Source organism: Hypanus sabinus, chromosome 11 (assembly GCF_030144855.1).
Source record: "Hypanus sabinus isolate sHypSab1 chromosome 11, sHypSab1.hap1, whole genome shotgun sequence".
Taxonomy (NCBI): Eukaryota; Metazoa; Chordata; class Chondrichthyes; order Myliobatiformes; family Dasyatidae; genus Hypanus; species Hypanus sabinus.
In genome coordinates this window covers 64,648,012-64,661,054 of record NC_082716.1, presented here as the reverse complement: position 1 = coordinate 64,661,054, position 13,043 = coordinate 64,648,012, and the positions used below count along the sequence as shown (strand labels likewise).

The window sequence follows — 13,043 nt, the reverse complement described above, 5'->3', positions numbered from 1 at the left end:
CACATTTGTATTTTATTGCACGGGCTTCTGGTAATATGGTGGCGCACTCGGTTGAGCAGCCTCTCCAGGTCCATGTTTTTCTCGTGATGGCAAGTTATGGTTGGACATTGGTAATACAATGGATTCCAGTTAATCAGACAGCTGCTTATTTGGGTTAACTCTTAAAGAACAAAAACTAATTGAGAAAATAGCCAGATTCCCTTTGTTTATTTGGGACAGTATGCCACTTAATTGGGCCAGGAGACTATTGCCAAATAGGTTCTAGCTAGCATCAGTCGTGCGCACCTGTGTGGTTGTCAGACACTACACTGTGTCTAGATTGAACTCCTGTTAAATTGCATCAGTTGTGTGTGTTTGTGTTCAAGAAATAGTGATTTTTGTCATTGATAGTTGGCAAGAAATAAGCAGAAAGACAATTCCAAACCACTTTACTCACGGAAGTTTCAAATATTCAGGCTTAGAACATAGAACATAGACTAGTCCAGCACATTACAGGCCCTTCGGCCCACAATGTTATGCCGACCCTCAAACCCTGCCTCCCATATAACCCCCCACACCTTAAATTCCTCCATATACCTGTCTAGTAGTCTCTTTAACTTCACTAGTGTATCTGCCTCCACCACTGACTCAGGCAATGCATTCCATGCACCAACCAGTCTCTGAATGAAAAACCTTCTTCTAATATCCCTCTTGAACCTTAAAGCCATGACCTTTTGTACTCAGCAGTGGTGCCCTGGGGAAGAGGTGCTGGCTTTCCACTCCATCTATTCCTCTTAGTATCTTGTACACCTCTATCATGTGTCCTCTCATCCTCCTTCTCTCCAAAGAGTAAAGCCCTAGCTCCCTTAATCTCTGATCATAATCCATACTCTCAAAACCAGGCAGCATCCTGGTAAATCTCCTCTGTACCCTTTCCAATGCTTCCACATCCTTCCTATAGTGAGGCGACCAGAACTGGACACAGTTCTCCAAGTGTGGCCTAACCAGAGTTTTGTAGAGCTGCATCATTATATCGCGACTCTTAAACTCTATCCCTCGACTTATGAAAGCTGACACCCCATAAGCTTTCTTAACTACCCTATCTACCTGTGAAGCAACTTTCAGGGATCTGTGGACCCCCAGATCCCTCTGTTCCTCCACACTACCAAGTATCCTGCCATTTACTTTGTACTCTGCCTTGGAGCTTGTCTTTCCAAAGTGTACCACCTCACACTTATCCGGGTTGAACTCCATCTGCCACTTCTCAGCCCACTTCTGCATCTTATCAATGTCTCTCTGCAACCTTCGACAATCCTCTACACTATCCAAAACACCACCAACCTTTGTGTCGTCTGCAAACTTGCTAACCCACCTTTCTACCCCCACATCCAGGTCGCTAATAAAAATCATGAAAAGTAGAGGTCCCAGAACAGATCCTTGTGGGACACCACTAGTCACAACCCTCCAATCTGAATGTACTCCCTCCACCACGACCCTCTGCCTTCTGCAGGCAAGCCAATTCTGAATCCACCTGGCCAAACTTCCCTGGATCCCATGCCTTCTGACTTTCTGAATAAGCCTACCGAGTGGAACCTTGTCAAATGCCTTACTAAAATCCATGTAGATCACAGCCACTGCATTACCCTCATTTATATGCCTGGTCACCTCCTCAAAGAACTCTATCAGGCTTGTTAGACACAATCTGTCCTTCACAAAGCCATGCTGACTGCCCCTGATCAGACCATGATTCTCTAAATGCCCATAGATCCTATCTCTAAGAATCTTTTTCAACAGCTTTCCCACCACAGACTTAAGGCTCACTGGTCTATAATTACCCGGATTATCCCTACTACCTTTTTTGAACATGGGGAGAACATTTACCTCCCTCCAATCCTCTGGTACCATTCCCGTAGACAACAAGGACATAAAGATCCTAGCCAGAGGCTCAGCAATCTCTTCCCTCAACCCGTGGAGCAGCCTGGGGAATATTCTGTCAAGCCCCGGGGATTTATCCAACATAATGTATTTTAACAACTCCAACACCTCCTCTCCCTTAATATCAACATGCTCCAGAACATCAACCTCACTCATATTGTCCTCACCGTCATCAAGTTCTCTCTCATTAGTGAATACTGAAGAGAAGTATTCATTGAGGACCTCGCTCACTTCCACAGCCTCCAGGCACATCTTCCCACCTTTATCTCTAATCGGTCCTACCTTCACTCCTGTCATCCTTTTGTTCTTCACATAATTGAAGAATGCCTTGCGGTTTTCCTTTACCCTACTCGCCAAGGCCTTCTCATGCCCCCTTCTTGCTCTTCTCAGCCCCTTCTTAAGCTCCTTTCTTGCTACCCTATATTCCTCAATAGATCCATCTGATCCTCGCTTCCCAAACCTCATGTTTGCTGCCTTCTTCCACCTGACTAGATTTTCCACCTCACTTGTCACCCATGGTTCCTTCACCCTACCATTCTTTATCTTCCTCACCGGGACGAATTTATCCCTAACATCCTGCAAGAGATCCTTAAACATCGACCACATGTCCATAGTACACTTCCCTGCGAAAACATCATCCCAATTCACACCTGCAAGTTCTAGCCTTATAGCCTCATAATTTGCCCTTCCCCAATTAAAAATTTTCCTGCCCTCTCTGATTCTATCCATTTCCATGATAATGCTGAAGGCCAGGGAGCGTTGGTCACTGTTCCCCCAGATGCTCACACACTGACAGATCTGTGACCTGACCCAGTTCGTTACCTAATACTAGATCTAGAACGGCATTCCCCCTAGTCAGCCTGTCAACAAACTGTGACAGGAATCCGTCCTGGACATACTTAACAAATTCTGCTCCATCCAAACCCTTGGAACTAATCAGGTGCCAATCAATATTAGGGAAGTTAAAGTCACCCATGATAACAACCCTGTTATATTTGCAGCTTTCCAAAATCTGCCTCCCAATCTGCTCCTTGGTATCTCTGCTGCTACCAAGGGACCTACAGAATACCCCCAATAGAGTAACTGCTCCCTATTTCTGACTTCCAGCAATACTGACTCATAAGAGGATCCTGTTACATTACCCACCCTTTCTGTAGCTGTAATAGTATCCCTGACCAGTAATGCCACCCCTCCTCCCCTTTTCCCCCCTCTCTATCCCTTTTAAAGCACTGAAATCCAGGAATATTGAGAATCCATTCCTGCCCTGGTGCCAGCCAAGTCTCCGTAATGGCCACTACATCATAATTCCATGTATGTATCCAAGCTCTCAGTTCATCACCTTTGTTCCTGATGCTTCTTGCATTGAAGTACACACACTTTAGCTCTTCTACCTTGCTACCTTTACATCCTTTATTCTGCTTCTCTTTCCTCAAAGCCTCTCTATATGTTAGATCTGGCTTTACTCCATGTACTTCTTTCACTGCTCTATCGCTTCGGGTCCCATCCCCCTTGCAAATTAGTTTGGCTTTAGCTTGGAGGTGCCAAAAACTGCTGGGAGTGAAAATCAAACGATTTTACTACTTCAACACATTGGAACCATAAGGAATTTAACCATATCAACAATCATCTTGAATGTTACAATGAAAATTAACATTTGGAGGATGCAACCATCGATAGCTTTGTATGAAGGCAGTTCATTATCTGCACCAGGTATTTTGTCCATTGCATACACTGGATGAACTTCTCCATCAAGAACTGTTTGTTAGGAACTAAATCACAGTTTTATAGTACTGTAGCACTATTGGTAGTGCTTTAATTTGTTGTGTATTTGATTTAAAAATATAATTTATTACTCAGTTTGTCTTTTTATACCTTTTTTAACTACTTCCATGAAACTTTGGCTAATTGGGCCAAAATGTACTGGCCCTGATGTGTGCTAATTAACCTGGAATCTACTGTATAAAATACAGCAAGTCTGGTTCATTGGCAAGATTGACAACGGGAGAGCTGTATGCCCTCCATTCCTCATGCCTAGGCACAGCCACTTGAGGAGGAGGTGCCGGAGGCAGTGTGGGAGAGGAGAGAAATGGTGGGCGCGCTGGAACCCACGTTAGGCTAGGGGTTGGCCCCTGCAGGCCAGCTCTCCTACCAGTGCTACACTCCAGTGTTCCCTCCATGAAAGACAAGCTGAAATGCTTTTCTCTGTGACAGAATCAGTGCAAAATGAGGAACTGCTGGAAACTTCAATTGCAGAAACATGGCTCCAGAATGACATCCCATGCACCATCATCTTCAGGCCATGCCACTCAGAGACTTGTGCTAATATTAATTTATGACTGTATGTGCTATTGTAACTATATGTGCTGTGTGTGACTGTATATACTGTGTTTTACACCATAGCCCCAGAGGAATGCCGTTTCATTTAGTTGTATACATGTGTATAGTTAAATGACAATTAAACTTAAACTTGAATTTGAAAAAGCAGAAACTTACCTTATATAGGAAATAGGTACTTTCAGCAAATTCAGGTCGGAGAGGGTGTTGGGCCCAGTGAACTCTAAAATCAGTGGTAAAAGCCTAGAAAATATGATCGAAGATTTCAAAGAAAAAATTTATAGAACAACACAAAGATTACCAAAAAGTGGAGAAAATGATGGACTCTATTGTTAAATCAAATCATAACTGGAACTCAGAAATTAATAGGAAGACTGGGCCGAGTCAATGTGGATTTACAAAAGAGAAATCACGTTTTGATGACTCTTGTGAAATTGATGTAACCATCAGAATTGCAAAGGGCAAACCAGTAGATCACAAGACAAAGGAGCAGAAGCAGGCCATTCGGCCCATCGAGTCCACTCCACCATGAGCTAAACTATTCTCCCGTCTAGTTCCAATTTCCGGCTTTTTCCCTATATCCCTTGATACCCTGTCTAATATGATACATTTTTACTTTTGGAAGGCTTTCAATAAGGTACTATGTAAGATGACATTAAACAAAATTAAAGAACATGGGATTAAGGGAATATGGCATACTTAAAGGAATAGTTGGGTTATCTTCAGAGTTGGGGACTTTGACTAGCGCATTAGGTTCTGAAACCAAAAATATAGCATTTTGAGTCAGTTAAGGCTTATATCAATATTGTAATGTTGTGGTAAGACAGAATCAGAATGTTATGATACGCTAATTCCAAGCTTTAGTTTTAAAATTTAGAAATGGTAGAACAATTGAAATGGTTTCTTTAGCAGACTGCAGTGACTGGCGATCGAAGGACAAAGGGAATATAAAGGACATGCTCATTGTGTTACTAATGCAGTAATTCAGAGGTTTGGACTACCAGTTGAGAGAACTCTAGTTCGCAGCACAGCAAGATGAAAGTTTGAAAAACAGAGACAAAAATACAAAAAGACATTTATTGATATTCTTTATAAAGGAAAATCTGCTGATCCATAATGCAACTAAAGCTACACATGACGAATGAACACTGCAGCAGTTCTGGAGTCAAACCAGTGCAAAGACCAGGGAACAGTGGATGGACAGTAAGTACTGCCCTTCTCAGCATGTCCATTTCCCAAGAATGAATTTAAAATAAGTTCAACTGTGCCTTTAACAACATACAGAAAAATAAAAGGATTAAGATAGAAGTTAGAAGGTAGAAATAAAAAACCAACATCACAAGCTTCTTGGGATAAAAAGATGTTTTTCAGAATGTCCTGAAGTATTTCATTTTGAATAAATTACTTTTAAGTATACTCATTATATGAGCAAATGTTGCTGCAATATTCCATAAATAATGAGACAGATAACCAGTTGGGTTTCTTTAGAAAATACTGGTTAAGGAAGGAGCTGATTAATTCTCTGTCGTTAACCTCCAATCAGCAAAGTGCAAAAGAAAGACATGAGCACCAAGGTATAAGTATAGTAAAATGAACTATTGAATGGGGAAAATGAAGCAAACTGTAAAGAATCAGGTCATCTGAAAAAAGAGATAGCAGAAAAGATCTGCAAATTACAACTGAAAACATAACAAGAGTAAAACAGTTAAGCATGCCACGCTTCATGTATTAATAAACAACATCAATGCAGTTTAAATATTAATAATGATTAAAATTAAGTTAATCAATTAAAAGTGCTTGAAAGTTCCCATTACCTCTGGAAGGAAGTTGTGCTTTTTTGTCACTTGATATAACATCTCATGAGTTTCTATAGCTGGACGTATATCTCCTTTCAAAACCTAAATAATAAGAAAATCAATGGTACTTTATAAAAACAGAATACAATACTGATTCATAAAACAGTATCATACTTAAATATATCAAATGAAAACAAAATATAATACAGCCAGTTGAAAGCATCAATAAAGACAGATGATGATAGTGATGTCTTAATTGTAACACAAGATATGAACATATTGTACGTCTTTATTGATACTGACTGATCAGTGTGGTGTCTGGATTTTTAGTTTGTTTCATGTCCCCACTGTTTTCATGTCTTTTTTAATGCATTTAATAAAAGTGAATGGACAACTACCTTATCTTAACATTTCATTTACCACATAATAAAAATTCTACCAAATCTTCTGGAAAACTTAAGTACTTACTGCCAATTGAAGCAGAAATAAAGAACAAAAAGGTGCAAATGTTAAATATACCTTTCATTATATCAATGTAATACTGTTACCATGCAGTCTCTGAGGATACAGGATACACTTACACATTTGAGGAAAGTAATCACTGTAAACAAATCAAAACACTACAATTTATGTTGCCAATTTGGAGATATAATTTAGCCAATAACAGAACCTCAGAGGTCAGATAGTGGCCCAAAACATTGATTTAAGTACCGCTTGAATCAATGATTATATTGCATACTACAAATGCATGCCCAGCTCTGCATCACTTTTGCATTTGGTAATACCTTATACTAAGTGCAGCGCTTGGATCGCCTGAGTGTCACATTTAAATGCAATTGAAGACACTTTCAGAATGCAAGCTTCAAAACAATATCAAGATACCTGCAAAGCTAACAAGAAACTAATGAAAATATGATTCTCTCAGAAATACCTCAAAGTTAATATTGATGAGAGGAAACTGAGCTGACCCCAAAATTCAACTCCTGTGTGCGTGGCTATGATTGCATTGTTAACTTGCCTCACCTGCTCAAAGAATGCACATAACTTGACCAACTGCTTGACTAACATCAATTCCTTCTAAACAACTATCCTTTTCCCTCCATTTATATTTAACATCAGTAAATATGAAGCCTTTCTTACTCCAATAACAACTCCATATAGTTTACAGGCTTAAAGATTCACATTGATACCACAGTAGAATTTCACTTCCATGGCAAAATCATTCATCTGATGAATTTTATTTCTTTGTCCATTTAATCAGCAACACATGAGGCACAAAAATGAACTCTTTATTGTTGAAATTCAAACCAGTCTTTCAATGAAAGTGTCCAATTTTGTTTAATTTTAGGTTATGCTTGCTCCAGATAGTAACAATAAATTATTCTACTTCAAATACAATTGGTAAGATTACTGACAAATTTACTTATACAGCCTTTAATGTTTGAGACTGAGGTCAGATTTCTTTCTTTAATAACACCAAGTATTCCTCTATTCGGCTTTCCTGCTTCCAGTTCTGCCAATTCTAACCTCACATCATTTGGAAAATAACTGTCACGTCAATGATCTCCTTTCACAGGGAAAGCAATTGGTCTGTAACTTTTCATGTTATAACTTCCACAATACGGACCGTTAATACTCCAAAGATTAAGGCAGCATAATCCACGCCAGCTCTGAAAAAATGTTTTAAATCTGATACATATTTCTCTTTCATGATACTACCTGACCTGTTGAGTGTTCCCAACATAATCAGATAAAACAATTTCAGTACTGTATCTGCAGTTTTCTTTTATATTTGTAATGACATGATTTGATCTTGTATCAACTAAAGGTCATTACACAGACTGATTTTATGTAGAGATTTAAATGTGATTAACTTCCTGAATCAGGAGGTCCAGATAATCAGTCAGTTTTCATTCCTCAAAATATGCAGGCATTAGTAAAAAGTGACACACACAAAATGCTGGATGAACTCAGCCGGTCAGGCAGTATCTACGGAAATGAATCAACTGTCGACATTTCAAGCCGAGACCCTTCTTCAGGACTGAGAATCAAGGGAGAAGATGAAATGTGACCATTTTTAATCTTGCAAGTTGCTGATTTTCTGAGGCTCTAGGAGACTTGATCCTGCAAAAAGAACAGAATTTACCTGCAGGCCTGGAAAGAAAGCTAACAAAGCATCCATCCATGTCCGTGCATTTAGCAGTGGCTTATGTATGTGAACATCGAGAAGGAGAGGGGGTTGGCTTATATACTTCATGATAGCTGCATAGTGCTGAAAGGGAAAACAACAGATGACAGCATTGCCATTTCCTCTCAGATACCTCAAGTTAAAGTATCAGCTGAAATATTTTACTATTTTATTCCTTTCTAATACAGCAAACTAAAGCAATATTTAAAAAGTAAATTAAATAACGATGAAGTGATATATTGCATTACAGTTCTGCAGAATAAAGCAGATGCCAGTTTGATCCCGAACAAAATTTAGAGAACAAAATGCTGTGGTAACCTGCTTGGTCCAATCAAGATTAACATCCATGACTTAAATTACAGACAGCTAATGGTGTTTAAAGGAGAAAACCGCAAGCTATCGGGAAAGCACACAATTGTTTCACTTGTGCTACAATAGAGACTGCAACATTAACCATGCTTCCAGCGTCAAAATAGCATGCCCGCTACTTACTAACCCTAACGCATATGTTTTTGGATGTATGAGGAAACCGCAACACCTAAAGAAACCCACACTATCAAGGGGAAAACATACTAACTCCTTACAGACAGTAGCAGGAACTGAACCCCAATCACTCGTACCATGTATTGCACCATCACTTGCAAAACCCCTGTAAATATTGCACTAACTAATACACGACCCAACTGCACAAAGTTAAAAATGAAAACAAGTAGTATAGCGAAATGTGGCACTGCAAACAGAAGACAAGGAGGATTGGCTATCAGGCACTAACCAAAGCCTCAGAAGTGGGTTCTCCAATAACTGCTTAAGTGTCTTCACCCTGTTGATACGGCCTTGTCATTGCACCCATCACAAATCAGTTAACCACCAATGCATCTAATTTTATACCACCTTATAGGGAAGGGGGAAATACTTCAGTGAATGAAGTGGTTGTATGATATGGTGGCACTACTGTAATACATGTTGCCTGTAAGATGTACAATGCAAAACTGAAGCATATAACCATGCTTATGTGTGGGAGCAAGGCTAATGACTCACTGAATGTGCTGATTAATAAAAGATTGCTGGCAAGTGAATTAAGGGAGTGGCAAAATGAATAGTGTCTGAAGCTGGTGATGCAATTAAAGGAAAATAGCATTTGAAGCTGAATTCAATGAGCTTCCCTTTAGTTGCGAGTTACCTTTAAGTGTCATCATCAAACAACAAATTGAGCCACTCAGTTTTCAACACCAGTTACTCTAATTGTGTAAATTCATCACAAAGCAAACAACTGCTTAATTACCACCACTCTGATTATATTTAGCCATCTGATTGACACTCAGAATCATGTAAAAAGTGTAGTTTGACCGAGTTTAACACAAATTAGTGCTGAAGTTTTAACCCTTCATAAAATTATTTATTTTTCTTCCATATAACTTGATTGCTTAAGCCAGAGCAATAATTCCATATAAAAGCTTAGTTTAAGGCATTTGGGTAACTCAGCTGTTTTATACAGCAATGCCGTTGGTAGGTTACAATTCATTAAAGTTCCAGAGTGAAACTTTAAAATCAATTATTTGAATTTTATATACATATTTGAGTCTATCATGCTAGTGATACCTAGTTTCTACCTAGTTTCTTTTTACTGACCAGTCCTAATATTCATGGAATTATTTAAAGAAGGAAAATAACGTGACAGCTAAGATGTAGCAAAAAGAAGCAAAGCTTACAGTGTTGAACCTCTGCAAATAGCCATCATCACCAAGCAGAATGTATGCTTTGAAAAGATATTCATAATAAGAATCAATTCCAGCTCCAACTCCACTATCTGCATTAAAAACAATCAGTAAAAAAATTAATTTCATTTATTACAATTTAATTTATTTTTATATATTTCTTATTGCAATTTACAGTATATTCTATGCATTGCCCTGTACTGCTGCCACAAAACAACAAATTTCATGACATATGTGTACGTCAGTGATAATAAACCTTATTCTAATTCTGAGAACATTAACTAGATAAAAGTAGTATGTCAATCTATAGGAAAACGTCAATAATCTAGCTAAATATTGGAAATTGGTGCTTTCAATATATGAAGAAAGGAACTTTTCACAGTATTTCAGGTATCGTTAGTAAAACTGACACTGAAATAAGAAGTAACACACAAAATGCTGGAGGAACTTAGCAGGTCAGTCAGCATCCATGAAGAGAAATAAAACATCTGCAAATTTTAACATGAGGAAATCTGCAGATGCTGGAAATTCAAGCAACAAAATGCCTGCTGCATTCCACCAGCATTTTGTGTGTGTTGCATATAACCATATAACAATTACAGCACGGAAACAGGCCATCTCGGCCCTTCTAGTCCGTGCCGAACGCTTACTCTCATCTAGTCCCACTGGCCCGCACTCAGCCCATAACCCTCCATTCCTTTCCTGTCCATATACCTATCCAATTTTACTTTAAATGACAATATCAAACCTGCATCTACCACTTCTACTGGAAGTTCGTTCCACACAGCTACCACTCTCTAAGTAAAGAAATTCCCCCTCGTGTTACCCCTAAACTTTTGCCCCCTAACTCTCAACTCATGTCTTCTTGTTTGAATCTCCCCTACTCTCAATGGAAAAAGCCTATCCACGTCAACTTTATCTATCCCCTTCAATTTTAAATACCTCTATCAAGTCCCCCCTCAACCTTCTACGCTCCATAGAATAACTTGTTCAACCTTTCCCTGTAACTTAGGTGCTGAAACTCAGGTAACATTCTAGTAAATCTTCTCTGTACCCTCTCTATTTTGTTGACATCTTTCCTATAATTCGGGGACCAGAACTGTACACAATACTCCAAATTCAGCCTCACCAATGCCTTGTACAATTTTAACATTACATCCCAACTCCTATACTCAATGCCCTGATTTATAAAGGCTAGCATACCAAAAGCTTTCTTCACCACCCTATCCACATGAGGTTCCACCTTCAGGGAACCATGCACCATTATTCCTAGTTCATTCTGTTCTACTGCATTCTTCAATGGCCTACCATTTAGCATGTATGTCCTATTTGGATTATTCCTACCAAAATGTAGCACTTCACACTTATCAGCATTAAACTCCATCTGCCATTGTTTAGCCCACTCTTCTAAGTGGCCTAAATTTCTCTGCAAGCTTTGAAAACCTACTTCATTATACACAACACCACCTACCTTAATATCAGCTGCATACTTACTAATCCAATTTACCACCCCATCATCCAGATCATTAGTGTATATGACAAACAACATTGGACCCAGTACAGATCCCTGAGGCACACCACCAGTCACCAGCCTCCAACCTGACAAACAGTTCTCCACCACTACTCTCTAACATCTCCCATCCAGCCACTGTTGAATCCATTTTACTACTTCAAATTTGCAACTGCAGATTTTTTTTGTGTTCATGAAATGAGAAATAGAGAGAAATAGATCAATGTCAGAAGGAAATTGTAAAGCATCTGATTTGACAGATGGGGAAGAGAGAGGAGCACTGAAGGAACGTGTCCCACCTCTGCGGACCCAGTCTCCAGTGTGGATGTTGATGGTTGTTCCCACTAGGTTGCTGTTGCGCTGCCGCCTTTCCCACAAGAAGTCCAAGGCCTTCCGAGCATGTTGCTGTACAGTAGAAAAACAGTCTGTTGCATGAATAGCTAAAACAATCACTTAAGGTTACATACAGCAGATGCCAAATTTCCAAGTTCAAAGTATCCGCAGTTTGTCTTCAGCAGCCACACTGCATCTACAGAATTCAGATAAATTATGTTATGATTCTTGGAAAAAATGCAGAGCCCTCAACTCAACTTGTAAAGACTGTTAGCAACCAGACATGATGTGCCACTGGGTGACATACATTCATATTAGTTAGGGCACCACTATGGAAGAATGATGAAACTAACCATGAACAATAAAAGTGAAAATAGCCTTCAAATGTTACCCCCCATCCCAATTTACTGGCCTATTAAATAAGCAATATATAATTTGTGTGAGAAGTCTACAAACCCTTGATAGAACAGTCAGTGTTGCTGCATTCCAGTCTATTTGTTATCTTGATTGTGGATGGATTGATGGATTTCTCCTCAATATTTGATGCTTGTTCCATCACAGAGACAGTGATGACAGGAATAAAACTAGTCGGATTTCAATTTTAATAAAACTGCAAAATGCAAGTTTTTAAAATGTTTCCTTTGAATATAGATGCTTAATTTAAAAGTTATCCTTACATACATGTAAAAATCTGTTCAAAGTTCAGTTGTGCAATGCACGTACTGACATTTAAATGGCATCCTAGCAGAATGCAAATGCTTAAAAACAAAGGTCCAATTGTAACTCACTTCTTGTGGATGAAATTTACTTCATAACTTGTTAATAGCATCTTTCATTTATGTTACACTTTTTATATTCCTGATATTCCCCAGGCACTTAACATGTGACATCAACAAAAGAAACTCTGTTTGACAAGATACCAGAAAGGAAGTCATCTGAAACAAAATCTGGCTCAAAGGTTGGTCAAAGAAACATGATTTAAGGAGGATCTTAAAACGTAGGGAAGAACTTCCATAACTTGGGACCAAAACATGTGAAACCATCATTGCTGCCGGTGAACTAAAAATCAGAAAAAAAGCATAAAAACCCATCTGTAGACTGATGGAACACTCAGGTCTTTAGAAATGCTTTTGAAGCCTTTTCCAGCTTCATATATCTTTAAGATTCTTCCTTTAAGGTCCACTGAAAGTTGTTTTGACTGAGGCATGGTGCACATAAACAGATCTTTCTTGAGAAGAGCAGGCTCTGTCAGA

At 39.0% G+C, this 13,043-nt stretch overlaps 1 protein-coding gene across 1 annotated transcript in view; it reads right to left on the bottom strand.

Annotated features, from left to right (window-relative positions):
• The window catches only part of edem3 (ER degradation enhancer, mannosidase alpha-like 3), a 69,647-nt gene that overhangs the window by 20,608 nt on the left and 35,996 nt on the right, over positions 1 to 13,043 (bottom strand). Inside the window, exons 8-12 of the mRNA XM_059984526.1 lie at positions 11,757 to 11,862; positions 9,942 to 10,039; positions 8,191 to 8,316; positions 6,063 to 6,146; positions 4,408 to 4,491 (exon numbers count right to left, since the gene is read on the bottom strand). Coding sequence (XP_059840509.1) covers positions 4,408 to 4,491; positions 6,063 to 6,146; positions 8,191 to 8,316; positions 9,942 to 10,039; positions 11,757 to 11,862 — 498 coding nt within the window. The remainder of the gene's footprint in view (positions 1 to 4,407; positions 4,492 to 6,062; positions 6,147 to 8,190; positions 8,317 to 9,941; positions 10,040 to 11,756; positions 11,863 to 13,043) is intronic.